Genomic DNA, 27979 nt, shown 5'->3' with positions numbered 1-27979 from the left:
ACTTGACATGACAGTCCAGAATGTTTTAATTTTTTTTCTAGAGTGGATAGGGTCGAACCTCAGTGGTTCTCCAATGCACTTTCCACCCAAATGGTCACATGTGCCACATATACTGTCACACATCTGTACTTGATAAGAAAACAAATAATTAAAACTTGTCAGCCATGTTATGTTTTATTGTTCATAAAAAGCTGTTTGGCGAGATCACACATGGATTACAGAGTAATCTGTCAGCCGTAAAATAAAGTACTCTGTCATGGCTGCATGCATCAATGACAACAATCAGTTTTATCATGTGGTACATGGTTATAAAAACACATTTCTAGAATCTGACATTGGCACTTTTCACTGGCTTTAAAAATCCAACAAGGCAGATGGGTGAAATAAGAGGCCTGAGAACATCTCCAAGCCATTAAAGTTAAGAATAGGAAAAAGATATTTCCTTCAAAAATGAAACAAGAGCCATCTAGTGGCAGTAAAATAAGTGCTGACAAAATAGTAGAGATCTAACAGAATGGCAAATGAGAGTGAAAGAAAACATCAAATGGGTGACGTTTTCATGTTAAAATAAGTTAGGACTCAGAGGATGGTTTGCACATAACTGCACAAATAATTTAATTTTTCACAGAAATTGCCCTAATCTCTCAAGAAAGGCATTATAAATAAATACATAAATGCAAGAGGCAGAAAAATACAGGCACTTTTTTTGACCATTGTGCTACCGCTAGATAGGTTTTGTTTTCATTCGGGGACAAAACTATTCATGTGTTTGAAAAGAACATTTTCAAACATCTATCTACAGTACCTGCTTAGGAAGAACATACACAGGTCTAGTTTGCGCAAATGTTAACCCAGCCTGGTGATTACACCAAATGACATGACATGTGCATGACAACGCACACACACGCCTTCCACAGTGCACGTCCACTCCAATACCCAAATAGTTGACTCCACTTAATAAATATGGTCTTTTAGGAATGGGAGAAATATATGAATTTCATTTACAGCGCTACTACATATGATACACCCAGGCTGATTGTCATGGGGCATAATAACGTTGAAAGGTGCAGCAGGGAATAATCGGTGACATTGAACAGAAGAGGGCACAATGACAAAGAGCTAACCTGAGATAAAACAGTGCGCTTTTGCACTTTCAGGGACATTTATAGTACAGTTCTAATAAAATGCCACTTGAATCACGAGTGATGATGGATATGATTTAATCTACTATATAGCTCTCTTGACTATTATTTAAACTGACACTATATGGGAGGGGTGTCCTGTTTAAATGCACATGGCAGTGCAAGATATGTGAACGTATTTGTTAGCGTAGTGTTCCTCCTTGGCACCAAGTTTCTGAGAAAAGGTTACTGTATGTTGACTCTCATCCAGAGCCACAAAGGTCAATATAGAGATACAGTACAGCATATCCAATGGCGAGACAGCAGAAATGTCAAGAATATATATGTACCAAGAATAGATCTATAAATCTCCCAAATAATCATCATGTTTAAAAGTGAAAAGAGTTTGATTAGTCAAAAATGATCAACGGCCTATGAGGAGATTTTCGCAAGTGGTACGTTGGTAGCATTCCCATATTTGTTAATTGATCTCATAATTCCCTTGATCACATAGCTTTGTGAAATTAACACCTGGCGTGTGGTTGGTGAGAGAAAAAGAAGGCAGCCATTTTCACACTTGGCATCACCTTGTGTTATTGTACCAGATAGACTGTTATTTTCATACCCTGTATGTATCCAAAAACTGAATAAAGTATACATTTGGTGGGGGGGGGGGGGGGGGGGGGGGGGGGCACAACTTCAATTTGTCAAACGTTGTGGCTATTTAAGCTAGCGGCACATCCCTGATGACATATTCACTCTTTTTACACAGACTCATACCAGCACACTTTTGTGAAGGTGCAAATCCACAAACATAGAGCAAGGCCTCCTGGGATACTACACAATAGTGCATTGATGGAAAAAAGGAAAAAAAAAAAAAGCATTACTCCACAATCTTTCTCAGAGGTTTTCCATCTGAGTCACAGCCTTTGAGGTCCTTTTGGTCAAAGACAATATGATTGGCCAAACAGATGGCGACAATGCCTAAGATTACAGAGCAGGCAATGTAGGTGGTGACAGACTGTGCAAATTGAACAATGGTACCCATGAGGAGGGTGGGAATAACCTGAGAGAGAAGAAAGGTGCTGTCTAAGATGGCAAAGTCCAAGCCCACGCCACGGTCTTCATATCCCGACTCCAGCTCCTCCGGGTCGGACCCGGTGGAGCTGTGAGCTGAGCCGTTCGGGTTGAGAGGAGCAGAGTAGTAAATGTCCTGGCTGAGGAAGGCGTTTCCAAAGGAGGGGCCAGCCGTGTTATTTAGTACGCTCTCCTCTTCCGCTGGACTCAAATAGTCTCTATGAGCTGTAAAACCTTTTTTGCGAGGGTTTTTGGTTTTCCTTTTTGGCATATACACCTGAAATGGGACGAGACATGTTTAAACCGCCGGCCGAGATCGCTACATTACTCCCTAAAAAAATAACTTCATGACAATGGGTGCTTACCTTTTTCTCCTTATGGTAGTGGCATGTGAGTGTGTAGGGCAATGTCTGCAGCGCTGCGTACGCATAGCCAGTGAGGGCAGCCATGGTTGTGACGAGGACCACGCTTTTAGACAGGCAGATGACCAAAGCAGACACGGTAAAGCTCACCATGCTGCTCAGGTAAACCCAGCGTGACCCAAAACAGCGAACCATACGACTCATGATCATTGAGAAGAAGGTTGAGGTAGCACACTGCAGGAACAAACCCAGACTTCCCATACGGATACCTAAAATAAGAACATAAGTTGAGTTACGAGAGGCGATATAAGTCTTCCAGCTGTCATTAAATGGGATAATGAGAAAGCCAGATGTTACATGCTACATTCAAAAGTGTCAAAAAATGAAAACCAAATGCTAGCTACGGCTGTTAAAATATTGAGGTTATTAATGGCACTTTGTTCCTTTAGGAGCCCGTCAACCCTTTAAATACACAGAAAGGGAGAATGGGAAGGGAGGATATTAAAAAAGCTTCTTAAACCCTCACATTAACCTTACATTATTAAATCATTGGGAAGCATTAGTTAGTGCCTCAAAGTCTGACCCGCTTGGCTGACCATACAAGTATTAAGCCGGCATCCTGCCAAAAGAACAAATAGCAAGAATCTGATCTTTAAAAAAACATAGACATTAAAGCCAAAAGGACACTTGAACCTGACCAAACCATTTTGTAGCTAGATATCAAAACTGTAACAATGGTTTTACAGGATTGCACAATCAGAACAGACATATAACAGAGTGTTTCTGACCTTCATCATATCGTTGTCTGGGCACACTTCCTGGTACCGCACTAGGAACTCCACCATATAGGCCTTCGCCTACAAAGACTGTGAAGAAAAGCATGAAGGACATGACAGCCATCCAGCTGCAGAGCTGAGCCACGCATAGCTGCCACATCACCCTTGGGACATGGCAGTAGCTCCTATAAATGGCAGGGGTCATAGACCAGCATGTCCTCAGCAAGCATAGCAGAGGTCCAGACTTTAGCAGCTTCAACTTGCACTTAAGCAGGTAGCAGCATGAGCGAGGCACACCGCACTGGCCAGCTTCCATTGCGCTGGGTCCCGGTTCCAGCAAAGATGCGGCCCCAAGCGAGCCGCTGATGGCGCTGGAGGGATCTTCGGAAAAGTTCATTGTGATGAGTATGCTGGGAATGAAGATAAGGATGAGGAGAAAGAAGAGGCACCGGTCCTGGCCTCCGAGGTAAACAGAGAGCATGCTGTGGCTCCAGTCGACTGCAGGAAGCAAGTATCCCACACAGCCTCCCAAGCTAACCATGAAGGAGAACATGGCAAAGGCTTGGTTACAGTCCTCCCCATCTCGATACAAGTCTGATAAAAGCGCCTCCAATGGCGTGAAGCAAACTTGTCCACAAAAGTCAAGAAGGCCAACTCCAAGGATAAGGAAACCCACCTAAAGCAGAGAAGCAAAGAAATCGTGTTGGACGGGTCTTTTGATGACCTGATGAAGTATTTCACACAAAATTCATTTAATTGTTTCCCCTCATTCTGCAGATTGCTTGGTTGAGCGTGAGCATAATTGATGCGGACCTAATAAACTAGTCCAAGACCGTGGCCACTACCAAGTTTATTTTGGGACGGTACTTTGTGCTCTAGGGCCTTTGGTTTCAGAACAAGGATCGGCCTTTGTTGGAAAGTGACAAATACATTTTATGACCAAGCTATACCAGGGATGTCTAAACTACAGCCCGGGGACAATTTGTGGCTGCCATCCATTTTTAGTGGCTGACAGCATATAAGCTACAACTACTCCAAGCACTTAAAATAAATAAAATACATGCACTGAAATAACTATTTACTTTACTCATGAGACGATTTACATTTCTCTTCATAATTCATAATTGATTTGATCATGTTTAGTCAAATAAAGCTGAAGATTTACTACCAGACTAAAATAGACTTTTAATGGTCTCATTACAGCTTCAAAGTCACCGCAGGTCCCTTGGGGTGAGAAACCAATCAGACTTCAATCTACTCAGTGAAAAATGAGCTAAGCAGGTCTGACCCCAAACAACATTAACTAGTGGGTGGCGCAGAAATAGCTGAGACCACAAATTTACCAGGTTGAAATGGAGCACATCTTTTAGACATAATTTGCCCAAGACGTCTAATTTAAGTCATCACTGCTATTTACTGCTGCACTGTAGCCTGGTAAATATTCACATCATTAGAAAACATCAGCAAGAGAATATTTCATTACGTTTTATGTTCAGTATTTACTATTTCTGTCACTTGTCTGCATACCAAGTGTTTTGTTTAGAGAAGAACGCAAACAAAAAGAAGTCCCTGTAAAGTGAATGTCTTGTAAATGTGACATAACAGGAACAAGTGTTAACAGCACTGCCAGTTTGAACGGTTTAAATTTTAAACACAACAACAACAAAAGCAAAAGCCCCAATATCTACTGTGGAGTCCCTACCTACATTTATTATTTCATGGGTACCTGTGGCAAAACCAAAAGCATAGAGTGAGTGATTGTTTTAAGAAATTACTATGACTCATTAATTAGGTTGTGTAATTGGCTGGTGACCAGTTAAGAACAAGCCCAGCCCCCCCCCCCTATGGCGCCTGTCAATTGGGATGGGCTCCAGCTATCCTGTGACCCGTATAAGGGACAAGCTACATATATAGGAAGTGAGTGGATTGATCAAATTAGGAGTTACCCACCTGGAAAGTGCGTCCTCTCCAGGTAAGGTGCGCAGCCAGGATGTCGGCATGGGGAATGATAAAAAGGGCCAGAAGGACTCCCAGAGATAGCAGCAAGATAAAAGGTTTCCTTCTTCCGTAACGGCTCTTGCAGTTGTCACTGGCTGAGCCAATTAGAGGGATGAACAGAAGCCCGAGAACCGGACCAATGCCTGTGAATAAAGCGCATAAAGGATATAGTGCAAAGTCAACGGTTGGCAGCCAAGCATAAGGCAAAATGCAAAATTGAAATGGAAGCATCTGCAACATAAGGATTATTGGTTAAAATGCATTGTTCAGCTTTGCAACTTGTCTACTCATCATTTGTTCTCTGTATTAGAACAGTTTATGCATGTAGAGTATTTTTGCTGGTCATTTTAGGTCTCTCTGATTGCTAGTTTACCAAGGAAAAAATAACCATCATTACTGACTGACGTTGGTGACGCTTCCTACAGATGGGGCCCCTGCTTGAAGGCACGCCTTCGTCAGCTAATATTCCACACATGACTGCATATGGCTAATTGGAGCACAGCACACCACACGCAGCGTTCACAGCTAGATGCCCATGCAATATGAAAAACTGCTTGAACTTTAGTTTGACAAAAAAAGGTACCCTGTAGTTTTTCCTTGTAGAGACATACTGAGGTAAAATGTAATTGATGGATTTAATATACAACAAGGAAGAACTATGTTGGGCCGCGACCCACCCTCAGACGCTGGCTCGACTGGGGCAGCAGAAAAGAATGCGACCAGTCCAGCCTTGACATCGTCAAACAAGTTTTAGGAGATAGGCGTGCCAACACCAGGTACTTTACGGCACCATTTGTTTTTGTTTGTTTGTTTCAGCATGTCTCCATCAAAATACACCTTTGCGTGAGAACGATCTGTGGTGCTAAATATTTCGGGGCGTGAAATCTTCTTAAAATATTTTTTTATTCATCTATTTAATGCTTTGATTATAGTGCAGTTATAGCAACAAATGCGTTCGCACGCACCTAAGGATAATTTGTGCTCAATCGGCCGCGAGGAAACTGTGAGAAAACCCACACGGACACATGTAAGCTCCACACAGGGAGGGTCGGAGGTGGAATCAAACCCGCACCCTCCTAACTGTGAGGCAGATGTGCGAACCAGTGCGCTACCAAGTTCCCTTTGTTAAAACATAACATATCTTATCATGAATGTACAGGGGCAGTACAACTTCAGGGGGGCACTGAATGAAATGAAAATACAAGACAAAAAAAAAACCAAAAAAGCCTTTTAATGTCTCCTTTCTTAAGATTTTTAAAAAATATTTATATTATTACAGTGCATCTCACTTAGAGGTCAGCTCAAAAGCAATTGATCGGGAAATGATGTTTGATAAAATACTGAGAGTATAAACTAGTTTATAATAGTACGTCGACCACAGAGAGTGGCAGATCGGTAGTAAAGGAGACAAGTTAACTGTAGCCAGTCGTCGCCTCCGTCCTGCAGCTGTGCAGGCCAATCACAACATGTCTGACCAGCTACAGCTGTTCACAAGGCTATTTGCTCAAAACACACGTTCACTCACTCACTCACTCACTCACTCACTCACTCACTCACTCACTCACTCACTCACTCACTCACTCACTCACTCACTCACTCACTCACTCACTCACTCACTCACTCACTCACAAACGCATGTGATTACACATACGAACGCACACAGGCACAAATAAACTGCAGCGTGCTTTCAGGGTCACACGGTTTCCATTTTTAGACACACAAATCAGATTTACATCCAGCCCAAACCACAAATACTACACTGAATGTTATCTTTAACAAAATATGACCGTTCATACTAGTCGTAGTATTTTCTATAGAGGAGTGAGTCCATTCCTGAGACAGTAAATTAGCAAAAGAAATATTACCCAGAGGAGTGAGCAACCAACAAATGGCTATTAGATAAAGAAAGCCATTTGAGAACCTTACACTAGCTTGGGGGAAAGTGGCTTTTAGCCTCCAGAGACACAATATCCATTTTCATTCAAATAACACTCAAACCCTCCATTATAATAATAGGATTGTCGAATAAGGCTGAATGCCTTGCAGCACAGCCTGGTTGCAAAGGACGTCCCAATGAAATAATTTTTAGCTAATGGAGAAACCCAAGGCATGTAGACTATTGAAGAGGTACAATACTTGAGCTATCCAAAAACATGATTTGTTTTTTTGTCTAACTTCAGCTATAACCTGTCGGGCACAAGACAGTTTAAAATTAGATGCTTTAAAGGGATAAAAGTAAAGAGGGTTCATTTTCACTAACTAGCCCTGTTTAGGTATTTTTTGAGCAGGAAAATGAATAAAAGTTAGAATGTTCTATTTTCATTGTAATCATTGCAGATACATTGCTTATAATGTCACAATAACAGGGATCAGCCAGCCTTAAAATGTATGTGGACATCTCTACTTAGGCCCATTTCAACCTCTGAGAACATCATAAAACGATTTGCCTTTACATGGCTGATTTAAGAGCAGTTAAGTATTAGCCCCTACGCAGATAAAGTGCCCTATTTCCTTTCATCAGTCACCAACATACGCAAACACAACGCTTCCCAAGAGGCTTTATGCATGATGAAATGTTCATAGGTTGTTACATATTCAATTGAAATCTGTGAGGGTAAATTAGACCTTCATTTCCCCTGAAGGCCACTTATGGAGTACTCCCTCCGCCGCTTACCCGACAAAGACGTGCTTTAAACGGCCACTTAGCTCAAGGGTCGGCCTCCTCAATGTTTCTTGATAATGTATGTCGTGACAAACCTCAGGGATTTGTACAATTTGGACTTGAAACCTTGTTAATTCCAAAGTGTAAAATGTAAGAATGCATTCAAAGTCATGCTCTCTTCTAATAGCCGCTAACCCACTGAGTGGTGGACAATTACAAGTGTTTTCAAAGTCCGCTCGGAAGGATAGTCTTGAAATCAAGTCTTTAGTAGTAGTATATGGCTAAAAGTAGTACATATGTCGAATATGTTGCCGTTTGAGGACCAATATGAAATGGAAAATGTGCCTGGAAAGCCCCTCCATACTAAAACGTCTCTAATCACATTAAGACTTAAAGTTAGACAAATTGCATATTTTTTCAGTCATACTTTTCAACTGTCATCGTTTTTTTTCTCAAGTGTTGTTTTGTTAGATTCCCATGAATGAGGTTTTAGTTCTTCCTTTGCTGTCAGTAAAATGTGAGGAACTGGCACTAGTTTGGCCATTAGCACCAGAACTGCTTTGCTTCTTAATGTTAACACTTAAAGAGAGTAACCACTTACCTAAAACCATAGTCATGTATCGCTCCTCCACACCAGCCTCTAGCAGCAAGGGTGGCACATATGTGATCCCTGCTGCCACACAAATCTCGAGGCCACAGGTAAGGGAGTTCAGCAGGAGCAGACGCCACTGAGACCTCCATCCAGGCATATTTACGAGGGCTGGCTCGCCTCTTCTCCCCTCTGAGATGGGCACTTGTTGAGCTGGGTGGGGGTTTAACTTTGGGGAGGCAGATGGGGCCGCAGGGGACGGTCCACAGCAATGACGCGTAGATGTCGTCGATCACTTGGAGAATTCATCGTCTTCTCGGCATTCTGGATCTAAAAAGGAGAAAGTTATCAAATGATCAAATTTCCACCCAAACCATGTTGTGATGCATTCTTGTAAAACAAGCCGCAGACTTGAAATAACAGTTGCTCCAGTCACTGTCTTTTCGCGGTAAATCTCAGCATTTTACAAGAGATTGTCAAAATCAGCAACAAAAGGGTGTGATTTTTGATGGATCGTCAAAGCTCCTCACCAATAGCTTTGAGACAGCAGGAAACAGAACAACAGGCGGCGAAGAGATGAGTCAGCTGCAGCAATGCAATGTGGCAAACACACGAAACCATTTGCCAAGAGAATTCTGACTCCCACTGATGCTTTGCTTGTCTTTTAGAAGTGTCAAAACACCTACGAGAAGTAATTTCAGAGTCTGTCTTTCGCAGTTCAACCAGTCACCATGTGAGCAAAAGGTGAACAACAACATCTGTTCCCTTTATATTTTGTGCACCCTATTCATCACCAGGATGGAAGGCAACTACATCATTTTGATGATCATTGCCCAGTGACATTCTCCGTAAGTCAGTCCTGCTAGATGTCACTCTACTTCACCTGTTTAGAGTGATCACTCTGCTGTAACCAGCAATATACAAACCCGATCACGGACCGAATTAAGTTAATAAGTTTCACTGTACAAGACTTAATAACCAGTAAGACTTAACAACCAGGTAAGAAACACTTCGTCAATCTCCGAAGGCAAAAGAGGACAGGCAAAAGAAAGAATCAAGTAAAGATGAAGATGTATCATCAGCTCCAAAATAATACAGAACAAGAAAAGTGAGCACAAAGACTCACGTGGAAACCACATGAAGCTATATTTGTATTTGGTGAGATATTTCTCCTCAAATGCTGCCCATCTGTTCTCTCCAGGAACAAGAAATGATGTCATCATCTCTTTTGTGGACAAAAATTACTATAAAGGACTGCATTGCAAGACTATACAATATATTATTTTTGTTACGTAATTTGTTTTTTTATTTGCGTGAAATTGTGAATATGTTCGCTGTAAAAATATATTTTCCGTCGTCGGATGAATAAAGAAGATGCCATGAATTACATTTTCAATGGCAAACAAGTGACTGTGGTAGCGCAAGTGATACGTAGAGTGGTCAAGTGGTCAAGCCCTTGTGACCATGTCACACATGTTCTCCTGAGCACGACACTAACTGAACCCCCAGAAGTTTGTTGAACTGAGCCACTAACATTGGATTGTCAAAGAAAGCAAGCCAATTTCAACACTCAATGTTGTTCAATAATTTGATCGGTCATTTTTTATGCTATTTTATGTCTGTATGGCGACCTTGAGTGCCTTGAAAGTAAAATAAAATGTATTATTATTATTATTGTTATAAAAAAATAACTGGGAATTGGGCAAAATAATAGATTGGTAGAAAATTATGAATTTGACCAAATTTGTACATGGATTCATTGTGTTTAGAACCACTAACAGAAGAGTCATGAATCCCGAGACAAAATGGTTTGTTTAAAAACATAAGGACGACGTTAAGTGTTTTTAAACAGTTGTGTTAGAGGAATAGATAACCAGAGAATTTCACATCTGTCCGATGAGATTCCTCCCAAACATGAAAATAAATTGGGCACACTGATAACACCCATCAGGGGACCAGCCTTGGGCATGTTTGGCCATTAAAAGTTCCGGCCTACTTATTGTGTGCACCCTCCTTTTCCACACGCGTCTATAAAACCCTGAGATCAGCTTGGTCTTTGACCATAACAAGAAGAATCTATTTATGCTTAGTATGCCTTTATGGATCTGACTCTGTGAATGCACTCTATTGTAGAGCCAGCTGTGTTTTGGACAAATTTTCTCACAGAGAAATGAAACCAACAGTGAAAAGAGAATCTGATTGTGTACCGCATTTTCCGCATCATAAGGCGCACTTAAAAGCCTTTAATTTTCTCAAAAACCGAAGGTGCGCCTTTTGTGTGAACCGAATTCTAAAATCTGTAAATGTTGTGTGGGTGCCACTACAGGCACGTAATAAGTAGACCCGATGAACCAATCAGTTGTACGTAAAATATCTAGACCAAGGCGGTAACCCAATCAGAGAACTGTACGTAATACGTAGAGTATGTACCTCCGCCATAATGGATAGATAAATACTTTGTGCAAAGCAAACAGCATTAGGACCCTCTAAAATGGCATTGACAAAGAGACATGCTTACGAGGCACAATTCAAGTTTTCCGGAAAGCCGGGGTCATTGCCGAAGAGCGACGTGACAGCGACAAGACAATGACGTGAGGGAACCTGACATGTTACACGGCAAACTTACCCAACTGTATCATTCGGATACAGAAGAGGAGCACTTTGATGAATTTGCGTATGAATATTAACAATAATGTGAGTACAGTACAGTACATGGTTAAAAAATAGACTAAAGTGCGTATAACCGAACTCACCGTCTTGCCCCGTTTGTGTTTTTTCTTTTTACCATAAGTCATGGCATGCATGCGCCCTATAATGAGGTGCGCCCTATATGTGGATTAAGTACAGAATAGCCCCCGCAATTGAGTCTGTGCCTTTTAACTCGAAGCTCCTGATGGTGCAAAAAATACAATATATACTCGTGCCTCTGATATGTCTCCGTTACTACACAACAAAATGCTACATAGCCATGCCAAGTTACTGTGCTATTGGTATAAACTGTATGTCATTATCTGGATAGAAAATGACCTACCTGTATATCAGGATGTGTAGTTTTGCCTAAACTCTTACTTCAAATAATCTGTATATGGCTATCTTCCAACAGTAAGTATGGCTTAGAAGAGAAAAAGTCTCTAGGATGACATCAGAGACAACCACAGTTGAGACTGTGGTGACAGGGTGGGTGGGTTCCTTGTGTTTTTGGCTCAAATTGAATGGCTGCCGCTGCATGCAGTATTTAGGTGCTCCTCCCTTTGGAGTTCCTGCACTCTCATGGGACTGATCGCTGGTACAAAGAAGTGGAAAACCTTAAATTTAGACAGCTTTCTATTTGTATTTCTAACAGATCATAGACAACATAATGAAGATCAGAGGCCCATAACACCAGATAGGCTTGTGTATACATCGCACACCAGCCCAATTAAAAGCTACATTATCTGGTTACTTGGTAGCCCTAGAATATTGTCTACAAGTTGAATTTGTCAGTCAAATTGTATCACACAAATCATGTTGTTGTTGCTCTACTGTCAAAGAATGTTTCAAGTATGTTTTTTGTTGTCGGCAGAAATCAAGATGAACGCGATTAATTCCGATCAAACAGGTTTGCTGCCTAAATGGCATCTAAACAGGTTCACCAAGTTGAATGCAGACCATTATCAAAAAGAAAAAAAACAAAAGTCAGCGCAAATATTGGATTTAAGTATATTTGGACATTACAGTGTGTTAAGCCTGTGTGCTTATGAACGACGGCAATGTCAACAAGCTCCATCTGCCTTTATACTGGTTATGTGTGTTTTATTATTATGTTGCCATTGAGGGGCTGTGGCCTACATGTCATGTTCTTTTACTCTGAGTGCTCCGATTTCAAAGTTCTTTCGGCATCATTATGTCCATACCGTAGTTGTGTTTTGGAAGTTAAATGTGAATTTACTGACGAATGCTTCGGGAATCCTTAGTAGTAACTACATCATATTAGCATGCCCTGGCATGACTGTGTAACAACATACAGCACATCAAACATACCCCACAAAATGTGTGTGCTAGGCTGGCTTCCAGACGGAATACATTTTTAAAGTACATAACCCTTGAGACAACCACCTTAACATATGCATTTACCAGGTGAACATGAGAAATACTACCTCCACCAAGTTGTGGTGACCTAATAAATGTGAGCCTGCTCACCTTTGACTGAGGCCAGCAACATTTTTGGAAGTTGCAAGTTATTGTGCTGGCATCTGCAAATAACATTAACAATGGGCTGCACAATGGAGCCGTGGAACCTGTTGTGAATCAATGAGGCTGATAACCGGGCTCCCTACAGAATTTGTATTGTGAATGGCGAGAACTATCGAGAGCTGATGCAACAGTTAATGGGTTTTCATTCAACCAATATCAGGTGCATTTACGTGTCTTCAAAAGAGCAGTTAGTTTGGTGTTTATAATTTTGTTTCACAGGAGTACATAATCTATCTAATTGAGTTAAGTCCACAATGTGAATAGCTGGTAGTTGTACGTTTCTGGTAAAATATATTTTTTAAGTTTATTAATATGAGGGGAGTTTTACATAGCCAGTGTCACAGGTTTTATGTTCTCTATGTGAGCATGTGTGTGCATATATATCAGTTAAAAGATGAGCAGTCACGTCTGATTCACAGAAGAATTTATGGTACCAGATTGTAATACATAATGTAATGAAATACTGTGAAAAATGATACTCACCGCTCGCTGGTCCCCAAGGAAGACAATGGATAATCATCAAGTAATGGATAATCATCCCCTAAAGAATGAAAGAGCAATCCTGGCTAAGGTTTTCAGCTTCTCTACTTTTATACTGCATCAGTTGACATCGACTGTTCCCTCCTCTACTGAATCACCTCCCTTTCCTCCCTTCCTCTTATTAGTCACTCTTCCTCCCCCATTCCCTCTTATAAACCTGTAAACTACAAAAATCCCAAAGCGTACTTTTTTCTGTTTTCATTTGCAGCAAAACATATTGTTGCCCGCCCCAGAACCCTGAGATTGGATGTGTGCAAATACAAACTGCGCTTACGGCAAAAGTGAAAATGAGACACTTGAGTCACACCTGTTTTTGTAAAAAGAGCCCATAACAGAATTGAAGTATACTATAACAACCCCACACAAAGGCCATGCCCCCGAGCTAATCTTTTTACAAGCTTGTACGCTCTAAAAGTTCTGTTGTGGGCTCACTGACTAAGTGTCATGCCAAACTGCCTACTGCTTCATCGCTATCTCCTCAACTCTAAGGTCATACTCTTGAATGACCACGTGGCTGTGGACAAGTTAAACCTGTTTCACCAGCTTAGCAAGTACTAAGCCTCTTTGAGTGGACGCGTGCGTGCGTGCGTATGTATGTATGTATGTATGTACAGTCAAACCTCAAAATAAGAATTAAATTTGTTCTGGGACCTACTTCGTACGTTGAAATCGTTCTATCTTGGATCAAATATTTCCATAAGAATACACTGTAATTCATGTAATTCGTTCCACAGCCAAAAAAACAATGATAATACCTTAATAAATACTGCAGATAATACACATAACAATAAAACAAATGCATTACATCAGAGAGATGTATTGCCACTGTACCTTAGAGACGCAGAGATACATACGTACCGTAACTTACTGTAACTTAGAGTATGTGAATCTCAAACTAAAATACAGAGGAAGAAAAATGTGGGGCACAGGGAGCTCTGAAAGGGAGGTTGTTAGCGCTGCGAGGCAGTGGAGTGGGAATAATATTGTTACAATACGACTGGCTTTCGGGAATCTCCATTTCTAGAGCCAAGAGGCCGATCAATAAGAAGACGGGGTGCGGGTGAAGAGCTGCAGCTGAGTAGTGGGATTGGCTTCCCCAGAATTAAAGGAATTCAGAAAATCACAGATAAAGCTTGATTATGACCTCTTTTGTCCTCAAGGACAAACACGAGTATAAATGTGATATTTATAACAAGGGCATGCAACATAAATGTCCTTGGTTGGAAAAAAAAAAAGATTTTCTCATCAGTGGAGGCTTAGAAGAAATCACTGCACCACGCCTCACGGCAACACTGCTCTATAGAAGACGTGGGAAAAGGCGTTAAGAACATTCATAGAGTAATTATTTCTTAATAGCACACGGATTATATGTTAGGTTCGCCAAGTTTGCACATGGGTGTCTCTGCATTATTCAGCTGTTTTAGTATTGAGACTGTCTCCATACATGTTGACATCATAGTCACATTTGTCACCGAGAACCAGGAAGACTTAGTTTGTTTTCCCTTGTGCGGTGCGGTTCTATATTTATCATACTTGGTCGTTTTTATTACAAGCTTTGGTCAAAACATACATGCACGTTCCACTCTTTAAAAAAAAAAAAAGTTTAAATTCCATGGCACCCATTTCCACAAACATGCATTCGCCAACAATTGCCAAACCCAACAGTACCCATAAAAGCTATGACACACTGTTCCCTGCTTTGATTAAAAAAAAAAAGGCCATATTGTGTGCCAGAAATAGAGCAAAAAGGGAAACTTTGTAAAGCTTTAATGTCAGCCACATTATACTAAACACCCGTGACTGGATTGGAGGAATCAATCACTCATTGTGTGCTTCAACAACAAATTAACCTTTAAGTAAATACGTGACACAGATACTTAAAAAGAGAGCAGACATGTAGCTATTAGCTTGCATTGTGTTAAAAAGTTACCCTTCGACTCAGGTCGGCAGAAAAGTCACATGATTAAAAAGGACATTGACGCTTTTGTTAATCCCAATAATGCTAGACAGGTTGTTCTGGTGCACACCTTTTGTCTTCCTGATGTTTTGACTAAGTAGCCTGTCGTAATTACACAAGGCGGTACATAAAAACGTGTTAGTCCACATAGTTACTCAATATAAAAGGCAAAGTGCCGGAGCCAAGCTTTCTGGAAGAACAGGAAAAATCAAGCATCACTTCTACTAAACCAAAAGCGCCTGTCAGCAAACAAAAAAAACTAATCAAGATAAATTCCTTCCATTTTAATTACGCATCCTGAATCAGGCGTGCACGACACGTCGTGCTGCCAAAACGGCTTCACAAATAACACATTGTTTGCTATCAACAATAGCGTAACACAAATTTGATTGCGGCCCAACGTGTACGCACCCCTCAGCTTGCCACACGTAAACACTGTGATTGGTCGACAGTACCGGCTTTACTGAGATCATGAGCTTGATCTTTTCACAATGCAAAGGACAGCTCACATATCAAAGGTCTTTCCACATACTTTCAATCCGTGACATGAAAGAGAACCCTTGTAATACGCACCAAAAAAAACATCAGTCTTTAAAACACGAGCGCAGAACATTTGAAACCTCCAATTGTCCCCTTTGCTGATGTACTTTCCTGGAAGTTTGAGGCATCTTTCTTTTTGATGCACTGCCTTACAAACTTGTGTAACAAGAGGTCAGGAGCGTGTGTCAGTGCAAGCATCTGGCCGAACGAGTCCTTATCACTATGGGAAAATGTCGAGGGCCAAGTCAGTGTTATCCTTGCTCCGGGGCCTATACGTCCTTATGTTGACCTAAACTGCCTTCAGCAGTGCTCCTCATTGATGGGGAATTACAAAAAAGTGATAGGTTCATCTGCCATCTGTTGTACACCTTTCCCATGAAGAGAGCTGGACCGGAGGCTGTTTTGCTTTCAATACCATGCGGCCTCATCTACACTTGAACAATGTGGGCAGAACTAAATGGTGTCGGTGAATGGAATTAGTGAAGGAGAGCAGGGTAGGAGTGAAGCAAAAGCACATTACTTGAGGCAACAACAAAAGGGATTCGTTAGAAAAGCAATCTAGAGCTAGTTCAAATATGAAGAATTTATTTTGAGTGTTGGATTCGCTGAACTTTGACAAGGCCTTTTTTCCATGTCTTTAATCAAACTAAACATTCGAAGTGGATAAATGTACCTACGCTCTCTTGCATCAATTTAACTTGGCTGCAATCCCAGCAGGACGTCTGACTGATATTTATTTATTCAGGTAAATCACATTTCCACAAAGAAGACAAGTTGTTTTATTATTTTTAAAAAGTAACAAGTAGCATAGCAATATTTGTTTTGCTATTGGGAGCCAAAAGGTACGATTCGTTGTTAGCTAACCCTTAAAAAGTGGCCACAATGTCAACCAATAAAAAAACCTGGGCAAAAATGTCACAAAGGTGACATTCCTTGTTGGCGGGGTAGCTGACATCTTTTCGTTTCGCTTTGGCCCATTAGCGGAACATGTAAGAGGTCTTTCTCTTTGGTCCAGCTGGCTGAAGAGCACTATTACAAGGAGGCTGCTTGGACTTGAGCCTTGCAGCTTGCACAGAGCTAGGAAGAAACCATTTTTGCTTCTCATCGATGAAAGATTCAAAAGGAATGAAAATGTTACATATTCATCCCTTTCCTGCACTGAGAGAGCTTAGTGGCCTCATGTGCACTTATGAGAGGAAATCTTCCTGGTGTTGTTTTGCTTTTGATTAACGGTTACTACTCCCCCTCCAGTCGCAACAAATGATCTCACTATTTATGCAATTAGGAGCTAGAGCAAAATACTTGCTTCAAGAGCAAAAGCGGGGCAAACTGATTTGCCAGGTTAAAGAGATTGTAAGAAGAAAGCAAACGGATCTGAGCAATTTGCTGAGTTTAATTTACCAGTGAGATAACCAACAGTGGTACATCCCAGTGGAGCTCCTCCTGAGGTCATATAATCGGGAAATCACCAAATACCAAAGAAGAAATATATCACTTAAGTCACACTAAAGCCTCAAATCTCAGCTGGAAGAAATTACTGTTTGAACTTATGAGCAATGATCTCTCCTTTGCAAGAGGTGCAGTTGAAGAGAGCAAAAGATCGAAAGTTGGAAAGTGGAAAGACATTATTATGTCTATTATGGGTCAACAACATTGCAAGAATGCAGGAAAGTGTTGTGCAGCATTGCTTCTTGCCTATCATGACATGGTGGTGGTGGGGAGTGCATTCCCACAAAGAGTCTTGAATGGTTACCATGGAGGGGGGGGGTGTCTTGGAGAGATAACATAACTGTGATTGTTTATGGCTACACTTGCTGCCAGAGGAACTGCAGCAAACAATACTTTGGCCGAGAAAGACCTCACGATGACCTCGACTCCCACACTTGACCTTAGTATAGGTGACACATATTACATGATTATTTTCCAACTTGATAGTGTCATAGTTAACAGTTGAACCTGTTTTATTTTGCACTTTAATTTATTTCGAACAAATAGAAAAAAATCTGGGAATTTTTCATTTCATTTAGCATTTTTGTTAATGTATTACAAATTAATCCTAAATTCAGGGAAATTTTAAACTCAGGGGGATTTGTGTTTTATTATGTGCTTTAACTGTCCATTGTAGACTAACTGCGCTGACTTTCATTGGAAAAAAAAAGAAAGGTTTTGATTTAAATTTATCTACTGGAATTTTGTGCATCCAAAGTACTTGTGGTATCATTTACTTGTTATCAGTAACTACTCAAGGATTAAGAACATCGATCAGTCAAAAAAAAAGTGATATATCCGTAATAAAACGGTCCTGTCGGAGCAAACACGGAAAAAGTTCCACGTGATTTTGAAAATTGCATGCATTTATTTTTCAATTGAGAATCCAGTTTCATGTGGAAAACACAACAAATCTTCCTCCACAAAGTTTAGTTAAGTGCCTACAAGTGATTAAAACTGCTAAGCCTTTAGTCCGCTTAAGTAGCTTGGTTTCCTCGACGGTGTGCCATTTTCACCGCACTTGCTTTGGGCTGGGGGGTTGTATTTGACTCGAAGACAGCCATAAGACGACAGCCAGCTGGTTTAGCCTTAGCATTTCAGTTCTCAACTATTAACTCCACAGCTGGATTTTGTGACACCACCAGACAACTGACAAATATAGTACACACTGTTATTGCTCCTCAGTGCAATAAGGCATTGGAGGCAATAAATAAAGAGTAAGTCATGCTCTTATTTTTGCAGGCTTTGAAACAGGTAAATTCATTTTACATTTGTAGGACGGTAAATAACATTTACCAAAAAAAACTTCAAAGCCAAATTGCCATGCTTCAACAAGTTGTTAGTTGTTTGAGTTAGTTGTTACGATTGACTATTTTATACACTTGTATATCCATTTAAGAATTTTTATGGAATTGGGTGCACAGTTCGTACATGTTTTATTATGCTTCTGCTATTCAATTACAAAGCTGAGTTTGTGGAGCTATCAAAGCAAACAAAAGGTACTATTTATACTATTCAGTAATACAAGAAGGACGAGTTCAGCGTATGGTCCAAAGTGGACAATAGAGAAAAGCCTATGTTGTCGGCTCGGGTGAATAACCCTCTTGAGAGGTCCATGGAGAGTGGAACAGAGTGGGCAGATCGACGTATTTTTTAATGGCAGAGCTATCACGGTAACAATAAATGTTCTTTTGTCAGGACATTTGTTATGACATTTTGCTCCACTCTGCTTCTCAAGGTAGTGTTGATTCTAAACGAAATGTACCAAAGGAAATTGAAGGAAAATGTTTGTCTATGAATGGCGATTTAAATTGAGAGGTCAACCTAAACACTGATAGGAATTCATGCAAATGTATCCGTAGTTACAATGTTCTAACTTGGGCCTTAGTATAATTAAAAACAAAAAATGCCTATTTTTATAGTTGCTGTACAAAAATAATAACTGCTCTGTATAGTACACATCTTGATGTGTTAAACAAGAACTGACAAAATATTCTCAAAGATTTACAGACAATACTTGAGCACATATCTTGTCCAAACTAATCTACTAATCTACAGTAGATTGATATTTGTATAATTGCTAAACAACCTCAATCCTCGGAGGGACCTTCAATCAAAATCACAATGATCATCCAGTCTGACATATCTCGTGTACCTTTTGGTTAGGGAGCATCTAAGAGTGGTGGAGAACAGTTACCCGTTTTTTAAGTTATTAGTGTGACTGGTTAGCCTTTTAAATTTCATTACTGTGGTTAACTTCTTTTTTCTGAATTTCTTGTCACCTGTGGTACTTATGAGCCAAATTTCTCCTGTAATAGTAAGAAATTGTTCAAACATTCATTACTTTTTCAGTTAAGCTTTTATAATGGTGACTGTCACAGAAAGGAGGATTGTGTTTGTCCTTGAAGGATGGAAACTTGTTGACTCTTGGAAGAAAAGATGTTTGGAACTCCACAAAAAAAAGTACAAAAACAGTATTTGATAGTCTATGCATTGTTGAAAGACACTGGGCAGCATTGTGATATGTGTAGTGCAGCTACAGTATTTCCATGGTTAGTGTAACAAAACAGGGAGATAAAAAGGGAACATGAAAGCTCCCACCATTTAATATAGAAACAAAATTCTAAAATTATAGCCAAAATATGCACTTCAAAATTATTTTAAGATGGATTCACATTTCATGCTTCAAGTGACAAAATTCAGATTCTTTTTTCTGACGTGCCACAGTTGGTATATGGGTCATCACGGAATTATAAACGAATGAAATCAATTTACTTCAAATTGGAATGAGGCATCATGTTATAATACCGCATTCATTATGGCCAATTGTGAGTCAGATATTTTACAGAAGTATTGTTAAACTGAAAAGTATACTTGGAGAAAGTTTTTTGTGGTGGTGAATAATTAATACAACTTACTGTGATGAATCACACAGCATCTTGATTGGGTGTTGTATCGCATTGGTAATTGCTGTTAAATTTTATTTAATTTCTTAGAAATTTTGCAACCGCAGTGGTTGATCAATCACTTCTCCTAAGAATAAAGCATTGCTATCTAGTTGCACAACTAGTCATCATGATAATCAGCAAATAACGGAGCGACTTTCCAGTAAGTGACCAAAACTCCATTCCTCCCTACACTCGTGTTTTCATGTGTCACAACAACAGGGTTTTGACACAGCGTCAAAAACGTTTACGCAACAACTAACAATGAATAAAACATTGCTATCTAGTTGCACAACTAGTCATCATCACAATCAGCAAAGAAGGGAGCGACTTTCCAGACAGTGACCAAAACTCCATCCTTTCCTGCACTCGTGTTTTCCATGTGTCACAACACAGCGCCAAAAACGTTTACGCACAACTAACAAGGAGGTCGCTACGACAGAAGCGCCTTTTTAGTCAGTGAAGATAATGACACTGTAATACTCTTGTGCGATCAAAATAGTTCGTGGATGAGAGCCAGGCGCACTGACGCAGACTGGAGGGGGAGGGGGTTGCTTCCAAAAAGCACCACGCCGCTGGACCGAAGCTAACCGATGCACATCTTTCCTCCCCTTCTATACTACGCGACAAAATCGCTCATCAAATCTCATGGTTTCATTCTCGGTCGCGTAACCTGTAGCAGAAGTAAATAAGAGCCAGGCTTCGTCAGGGTCAGACGTCGTCCAACAGCCGCGTACAATGAATAAGTTTCATCCAACTTAGCAACGCTTCGTTTATACGAGCGTCACTTACGATAAATAAGACAAAACAAATCACAGCGCTTGCAAATCAAAGATAAAAAGAATGAGGGGTGTTTGAAAACGTAAATCTCACCTTTAGTTACGTTCACATCAGCTTGGCTTTGAGAAATCCATGCAGCGACTTGGTCGATCCCGATACACACACCGATCTTGCTTAACTTTAGGGGCCAGCCAACTCGCCAGCTGTGACTGACAAGTACATTCAAAGTCAGAAGAGGGAGAAACGTACCACTTCCGCTCTTTACTTTCAAAATAAATCAACATCACCGAATTGTAAAATCACGACAGATTATTAATTCATTCATTTTCCTTGCTATATTAAAGCCAACTCAACATGATATAAGAATGGTGGATCTTTGTTTTTATAAAATAACATAGCAACGTCTCTGACGTGTGAAGAAGCAAGCAGAACTTGAGGACTTTACAATCAGAATTACAGTGAAGTTGATTTTTTTCCCCCATGTATCTTTACTTTGAACCTTGAAAGAAATATTTCGTGCAGGACTTTTTAATTTTACTCCCTAAATTTGAGTATAAATATCTGAGCAATCTACTACTCTTAGTTTCCGCTGATGACTAAAAGAAAAAAGCTGCTGTCAACCATCGTTGATTGTTGGATTGATTGGTTTGTTGATCGATTCGCTGGAATCTGGACAGCAGCAACATAGTCTTGAAGGGAGGGGGCTGTGACGAATGATGACGCTCGGAGAAGAACGATATTCTACAACCGTAGTCTTATTAAAGAGGCAAATTTTAAAACACTTTCATAATCTTTGATGTCCTTTAATTGGTCTGCAATATACTTTGGGTTGGAAATTAGGACGATGCCTTGTTTCAAATTTATTGAAACAATTGAGTACTCATATTATTTTGTGAAAGCTATGAAATAAAAACTGTACAGCATGCAGATTGTTCATGATGCACTCAAGGGTAGCTTGGAAAAACTTGCTATAACATGTTAAAAAGAAATAGGATTTTAATTGAGAGAGAGAGAGAGAGAGAGAGAGAGAGAGAGAGAGAGAGAGAGAGAGAGAGAGAGAGAGAGAGAGAGAGAGAGAGAGAGAGAGAGAGAGAGAGAGAGAGAGAGAGAGAGAGAGAGAGAGAGAGAGAGAGAGAGAATTAAAATCCTATTTCTATCTGGGGGGGGGCAGAGGGGACGGATTGGGAGACTTTGTTTCTCTGTACGCCCTGCCAAATACGCATAGATAAATTTATGGGACAAGCTGTTGACATCTTTGACTGGGTCCGATTTCTGTCCTGAGACACCTCATTCCCAATGTTTTAAATGTTAATACTTTAAAAAGATGATCATACGCTTCATGTTGTCATGGACTTAAATGACCTCACCATAATGCTGGGTTTACGTAGGGAAAATAATTAGTTTCAATGGAGGTTATGGGAGTTGGGTCATGGTTATTTTTGATACTTTGTCAACATAATCTTCTGAGGCTACTTTAATTACATATTAGGTGTCGTATGGTGGAAGATTTCACTCATCATTTTCCAAGCAGAGTATCAGCACTGGGAGGACAAATTGACTAGCTCTTGTATAGAAGAGAGTGAATGAACACCGTTAAAGGAAACCCAACACCTCATACCACCGAGACAAATTCGAAGAATGTTGAACTCTGTGCAAAACATACAATTTAATCGGTTCTCAACATGGCAAGCGTGATAAACTGCACACTTTCATAACATGAGGTTAGGACATTTCCTCTGCACATCCTGCTCACTGTGTTTATCAAAAGAAAGATGTGATGCAGCTTTTGGTTGAATTCTCTTCCGGTGACTACAAATCATCTTGAATCGACAGATGCAAAATACTTGCCCTTGGACAACTCAACAAATTTCACGCTGCTGGATGACAAAAATGTGAATCATCTACAATGTGAAACTGAGAAATTTACAATTTGCTGTTCAAGTATTTTTTTAAATTAAAAAGTACATTTACAAGAACGTTTTACAAAATCAAACAGAACACATAGAAACCATAAGACTGTCATCAGGATGAATTGCAGATGTGTGGTGTAAGACAAACAAATGCAGTACCGTAGTTTTAAAAAAAAAAAAAAAACATTTGCATTCAAGAACAGTGCCATCTGCTGTCATGAAAGCGGAGAGGCGGGCCCAAACACACTTAAGTGATACTCCAGCTCACTGCAATGCAGCATTAAAAAGCTGCATACTGCTCATCTTTGCACCAGTGCAAATGGTCTTTTAGGAGTTGGCATTACTCATCTCCACAGAAAACCTTCCCCAAGATGTGAATGAACCAAACCATGACAGCATGAGCTATGCCTGATGTGATAAAGCCAGCTGGCACACTTGAGCAGCCATTGCAAGGTGAGAAAAGCCACAATATACCACATAAACATGTTTTACAGTGTAACAGCCATGACAGCTTACTTTTAGAACCAGACCATTAAACTCACCCCAGAGCTACAAAGTTGACAAGTCAGAAAACTCTGCTACTGAGTGAGCACATGCTACCTCTCTTTATATTGCAGCGTGAAATCACATCCATCAGGAAACCTTTATTACCAGTGCATACACTTAAATATCAAATAAGTGCAAAATAGAAGTTGCTCGCTGCATAATGAAACCTAAAATCTATTGTCAACTTGGACTTTTTATAATTTCAAAATATTTTTTTACTGCTGATCACCAAAGAATGTTAAAGCAAAAGAATGTTGTGACAATATGATGATGCAGACGGCGGTTACAGCTTTTTCTACTTGAGTCTCTTCATATGAAGACAAGAGAGTTTAGCGGCGTATATTCGTTTCTTCATTTATTATTGGTGAAAACTTGTTGCTTTAGTCATATTTCATGTACTAAGCAGCCAAGACACAATTTGTGTTTTTTACTTTCACTGTGTGGACATTCACCTATTTACAGGTATACATTTCCATGACTGCTGCCTTTAGCAAGCTTTCCACTATTCACAAAGTATCACGTCTCGTGCAACGGCCAAATTGTATGATGGTGAAAAACTAAATGTTAACTAAAACTGTTAATAAAGGTTTGGCGACAAATACGGTTTGACTATGGAAATGATTATTGTAATTTGCACTTTGTTACATGTTATTTTAAAACCAGCCGCACTTTTGACTTGTCTTTCTTCGTTCCACTGTATTAGTATTCAAGACATCTTCCAAGGCAGTAGTTATTTACACTGCCTAGCGGCAAGATTCAACTATAACACTTCACATCAGTCGATGCAGCATTCTAACTGCGACTCCAACAAACAGAATACGCTACAGAGTGCTGCTCTGAGGAAATGACATGAGCTCCCGGGGTTTGTTGCTGATGTCAGAAAAATCTGTCGGTGGCGCTGCACCCTGGAGGTTCGAAATGATAATTGCAGCAGCTGCTCTGTGCGCTGCGGGACCCAGTCGTCTTTCACTAAGATATGCAGCTTTAAAGACAAGACAAATAAACAAACTTATTAAATTGATTAAAGTTCCTCACTTTTCCATAAGCGCTTAACACCCCCCCCACCAAATGTCATAATAAAAACACAGCAACAACTTTAAAAAGAAGTAAAGAGACGATGACTGTGGTGCTGCACCTTGAAGTATGATTCATCTTCACCCATCACGGCTTCGACGTGAGCGTTAACGTGGAGGAGACACGGAAGATCTGAGGCAGCATGTTGCTTAACTGATAAAACATTTCCTCTGAAATACTCTGTCAACATAAACACATACACACACACATAAACAACCAATGAGAAATGAGGAACAGGTATTCGGCAGTAGAGCTAAAAAGATGAAATATTAGCCATGACAAAATTGCATCGTGTGTGAGAAGGTGATAAGATGCACTGAAGATGAAGGTATTTCCTTGTCGGGGTGAGTTATGAGTATGTTGAACGTTAGCTATGACTCCAACAAAACTAGACAGCACCCGTCAAATGAGAATGTTAAGTATTGATCGTACATGTCAACATACAACACCACGGCGTATATTTAGTCTCTTTGAAGGCACAATGTTGTTTCGGTTGAGCTATTTCCAATCCTGTCTGAGCGTGGAGCTGACAGGAAGCTGATTCGGTCGGAGCTTTTGATGCCTCTGGTTTTATAGTCTTACGGTGTCAACATGACTCCATGCTATAGGCTCAGCTGTCTCTCAAACCACACAGCCCCGTAGGTATAAACATTCTGCAAAGCCGAAAATAAAATGTCATGTGTCACAAGGCGGACAAGTCCAAATGAATTTTGGAGAATGTCGAGCCAAATCGCGCGGAAGCATCTGAACCTTGTGGTGACATTCTTCAGCTGTTAAGACAAAACAATGGGATGTGGAATTCAAGGTAAACGTACGTCAGTAATGACAGCTGCGTGTAAATTTCAATGCTTGTCACGTATGTATGCGGATGAATGTCAAAGCTTGCATATATCACATAGTGTAAACACAGCTCAAGACAAAGTAAGGCTCACTAAGCTATTATTTATGGCAAGCTTTTTAAACACTCAAAAGTTATGCGCTGCAAAGCCAGGTGTTCACCTTCGGTATACGTTTTGGTTGAATTAAGAGAGCGCTTTTCTGGCAGCCAATAATTAAAAGGGAGTTTGTGCATTCACTCGTGTCAACGAGACATTTAATGTCGTCCGATTATTGTTCACACTACTCAACGACGATTTGTTTCCACATAGCAAATGCAAGATAGTCTTAGAAGACTAAATAGTGACTGGCATGAATTTCCTGTGCAAGATGGCAGTGGCCATGAGGACTGATGTTACCTGATGTTACCTGATACTTTCGCAATGGGCATAGAGAACAAGGCTGCATAACTGTGACATAAGACAAATATACACACATCTCACCCTTGGCACGAGGAACTGCACTGTGCGTGATATGCCTCCATCCCATGAGGCCATCTCCATCATGAAACCTGCCAATAAAATAATAATGAGCAGGAGCACCACCCACATATGAACCCACTTACATTCTGCTCTAATATCTGCGATGCTGATCATGTGTAGCGCCGCAAAATAAAAACATTTTTTTATGTTACAGATGCAATCACATTTGTTAACAATTGTACCTTTCACACACTTGAAGACCAACTCTGCTCTCTTCAAACACCACGGTATGGTCATTTCCTGTTGGGAGAGAGCAAGAGAAACAATTACCGGCAAGGAGAACACAAACATTGATGTTGTTTTGATTTGAAAAGTAGCTCGGTGAACTGGTTTCGAAAACACTCTTTAAAGTATACAGTGGTTTAGCATTCTTCTACGTTCCCCTGTGTTATTTTTTCTCGAGTGCCCTCAACATTGGGAAAAAAAAAAGGCAAGACACCTGTCGAATACTATTTGTTGTCTGTAATTCAGACAAACACATTTCAATTGGAGTCAACAAAGACGAAAAGGCCCGCATTGACTGCACTCCTTTGATGTGAAACCACAAGCCATCAATTAGAACTCAAGTGGGACTTCAAGTTGCTCAAAGGGGTCAGTTATGAAAACCAAATGAACCACTTGAACCAAATTGAAGTCGTGAAAGTTGAGGCATGACAACACCACATTTCCTTGACAACAGCTAGACAAAGCTTTGTTTTTAATCAAATTAAAATACTTACTGTATGATATTTAATTTGTACAGTAGTGCTTGTCAGAACTTTTGACTGTTATGTCATCAGATCATAATCCATTTACCTCTGACATGTCATGCACCAGCAGTAGTGGGACGGTGATGGTCGTTACGTCATGTGTGCAGCAGACCTTGAGAATGTTCCTCAGACCCATAATGGCCGGGTCCCTGGCCGTGATGTTCCCTGAACGCACGTTGTCGTCCACACACAGGTGGAAGACAACATGGACCTCGGACAGGTTGGAGTGCCGCGAGACATAGAATTCACCTTGGCAAAGAGAAGGGAGTGAGTGAGATATTAGTGAGGCCCAAGGTTTGGTCGGAAAGTTACATTGCAGAATAATATCAACAACCTTTTACCTGGTAGGATATTTGAAGGATTTCTTTCTACATTTTTACTTTTATCGTCACTTCCATTCCTGGGGAGCTCTGCGAGGACAGTTTTGAACAAATAAGATGTTGAAAAACCAGAATCTGTAAAAGGTTTTTATAGATAGTTAAAACAGTTGCAAAGAGTTGCAATCAAAGGTCTGACCAGGTTGATCTTTCTGCTTGCTGCTCCGCTGGGCTCTGGCATAGAGCACCACCTGCTGCACCTCTTCAAGCTGCTCCTCCAGGCAGAGAAAGTGGAAGTCCGTGCACTCCTTAGCCACCGTTGCAAAATCTAGGTCGATAAAGAGTCATGACATAATGCCGAAATGATACTCTACTATCCTTGCTACTAGAAACTTCTATCAGGATTATGTCTGGTTGCCATAAACACATCCCCAAAAGACTCAACAGTCTTAATTTCAAGGAAAGGAGCCTTTTAATGTGACATTGAAGAGCATACGAGTAGGGCCATTATTTTTGGCTAACTATAGCCCGGCAAATGGAGCTATTGACTTGGAAGATTACTTAACTGAAGAGGGTTGATTAAATAATGCACCAACAATAACAAAAGGGAAAATACAAAACATATGTAATATTTACTGTAATCTAACCTCTCTTGATTCCACTGTAGGAGTTGACCCTGTTGTCAACCAAGAGTACCAGACCACACAGTGACGATGAATAGAGCGAAAGGGCCGTCTGCAGGCGACGCAGCTTTGCTCCACTGCTGCCATGACGTCGGTGCTTACAAAGGTCCAACACGTCTGCCCGCACCAGTCGCAGGTTATGCATAGTCTTCAATTGTGCTCCTAGTCAAAACAAGTACAGGTCAAGGATACAAAATAAGTTCAACAGCTATGTTCTATAAATATCAACAAACAAACACATGAACAAACTTATCGTTTGAGCAATGCCAGTTTT

At 40.4% G+C, this 27979-nt stretch overlaps 2 protein-coding genes across 7 annotated transcripts in view; both read right to left on the bottom strand.

Moving 5' to 3' along the window:
- Positions 1 to 148: 148 nt before the first annotated feature.
- LOC148396391 (solute carrier family 45 member 3) lies at positions 149 to 21321 on the bottom strand. 4 transcript variants are annotated; one of them, XM_088378668.1, is made up of 7 exons: positions 13302 to 13815; positions 11617 to 11868; positions 8598 to 8915; positions 5287 to 5477; positions 3349 to 4012; positions 2564 to 2829; positions 149 to 2475 (listed from the first exon to the last, which is right to left on the bottom strand). In XM_088378668.1, exons 3-7 carry the CDS (start codon positions 8743 to 8745, stop codon positions 2005 to 2007), a joined length of 1740 nt encoding a protein of 579 aa, XP_088234794.1. In that variant the 5' UTR covers positions 8746 to 8915; positions 11617 to 11868; positions 13302 to 13815; the 3' UTR covers positions 149 to 2004. The 4 variants fall into 4 exon arrangements, with proteins under 4 accessions (XP_088234794.1, XP_088234793.1, XP_088234795.1 ...); XM_088378667.1 differs by lacking the exons at positions 11617 to 11868; positions 13302 to 13815 and adding an exon at positions 21162 to 21321; XM_088378669.1 differs by lacking the exons at positions 11617 to 11868; positions 13302 to 13815 and adding an exon at positions 15289 to 15311.
- A 1830-nt stretch (positions 21322 to 23151) lies between these two features.
- ferry3 (FERRY endosomal RAB5 effector complex subunit 3) overlaps positions 23152 to 27979 on the bottom strand; it is a 10375-nt gene continuing 5547 nt past the window's right edge. For all 3 annotated transcript variants that reach the window (XM_088379572.1, XM_088379573.1, XM_088379574.1), the window contains exons 8-15: positions 27670 to 27867; positions 27222 to 27350; positions 27047 to 27115; positions 26752 to 26954; positions 26139 to 26196; positions 25918 to 25985; positions 24660 to 24778; positions 23152 to 24506 (exon numbers count right to left, since the gene is read on the bottom strand). In XM_088379572.1, the coding sequence (XP_088235698.1) occupies positions 24686 to 24778; positions 25918 to 25985; positions 26139 to 26196; positions 26752 to 26954; positions 27047 to 27115; positions 27222 to 27350; positions 27670 to 27867 (818 nt within the window). In that variant the 3' untranslated portion in view covers positions 23152 to 24506; positions 24660 to 24685. The remainder of the gene's footprint in view (positions 24507 to 24659; positions 24779 to 25917; positions 25986 to 26138; positions 26197 to 26751; positions 26955 to 27046; positions 27116 to 27221; positions 27351 to 27669; positions 27868 to 27979) is intronic.

The sequence above is a fragment of the Syngnathus floridae genome, chromosome 6 (assembly GCF_059516105.1).
Source record: "Syngnathus floridae isolate MCC-2025c chromosome 6, RoL_Sflo_1.0, whole genome shotgun sequence".
Lineage (NCBI taxonomy): Eukaryota > Metazoa > Chordata > Actinopteri > Syngnathiformes > Syngnathidae > Syngnathus > Syngnathus floridae.
This window is presented reverse-complemented; position numbering and strand designations above follow the sequence as displayed.

Bases quoted from the DNA above. Each gene is read 5' to 3' on its own strand.
- LOC148396391 (XM_088378667.1), bottom strand. From the start codon at position 8,745: ATGCCTGGATGGAGGTCTCAGTGGCGTCTGCTCCTGCTGAACTCCCTT. The intron at 5,478-8,597 runs GTAAGTGGTTAC...CTTTATTCACAG, and splicing joins ATACATGACTATGGTTTTAG to GCATTGGTCCGGTTCTCGGG. The intron at 2,830-3,348 runs GTCAGAAACACT...TTCTTATTTTAG, and splicing joins CAGACAACGATATGATGAAG to GTATCCGTATGGGAAGTCTG.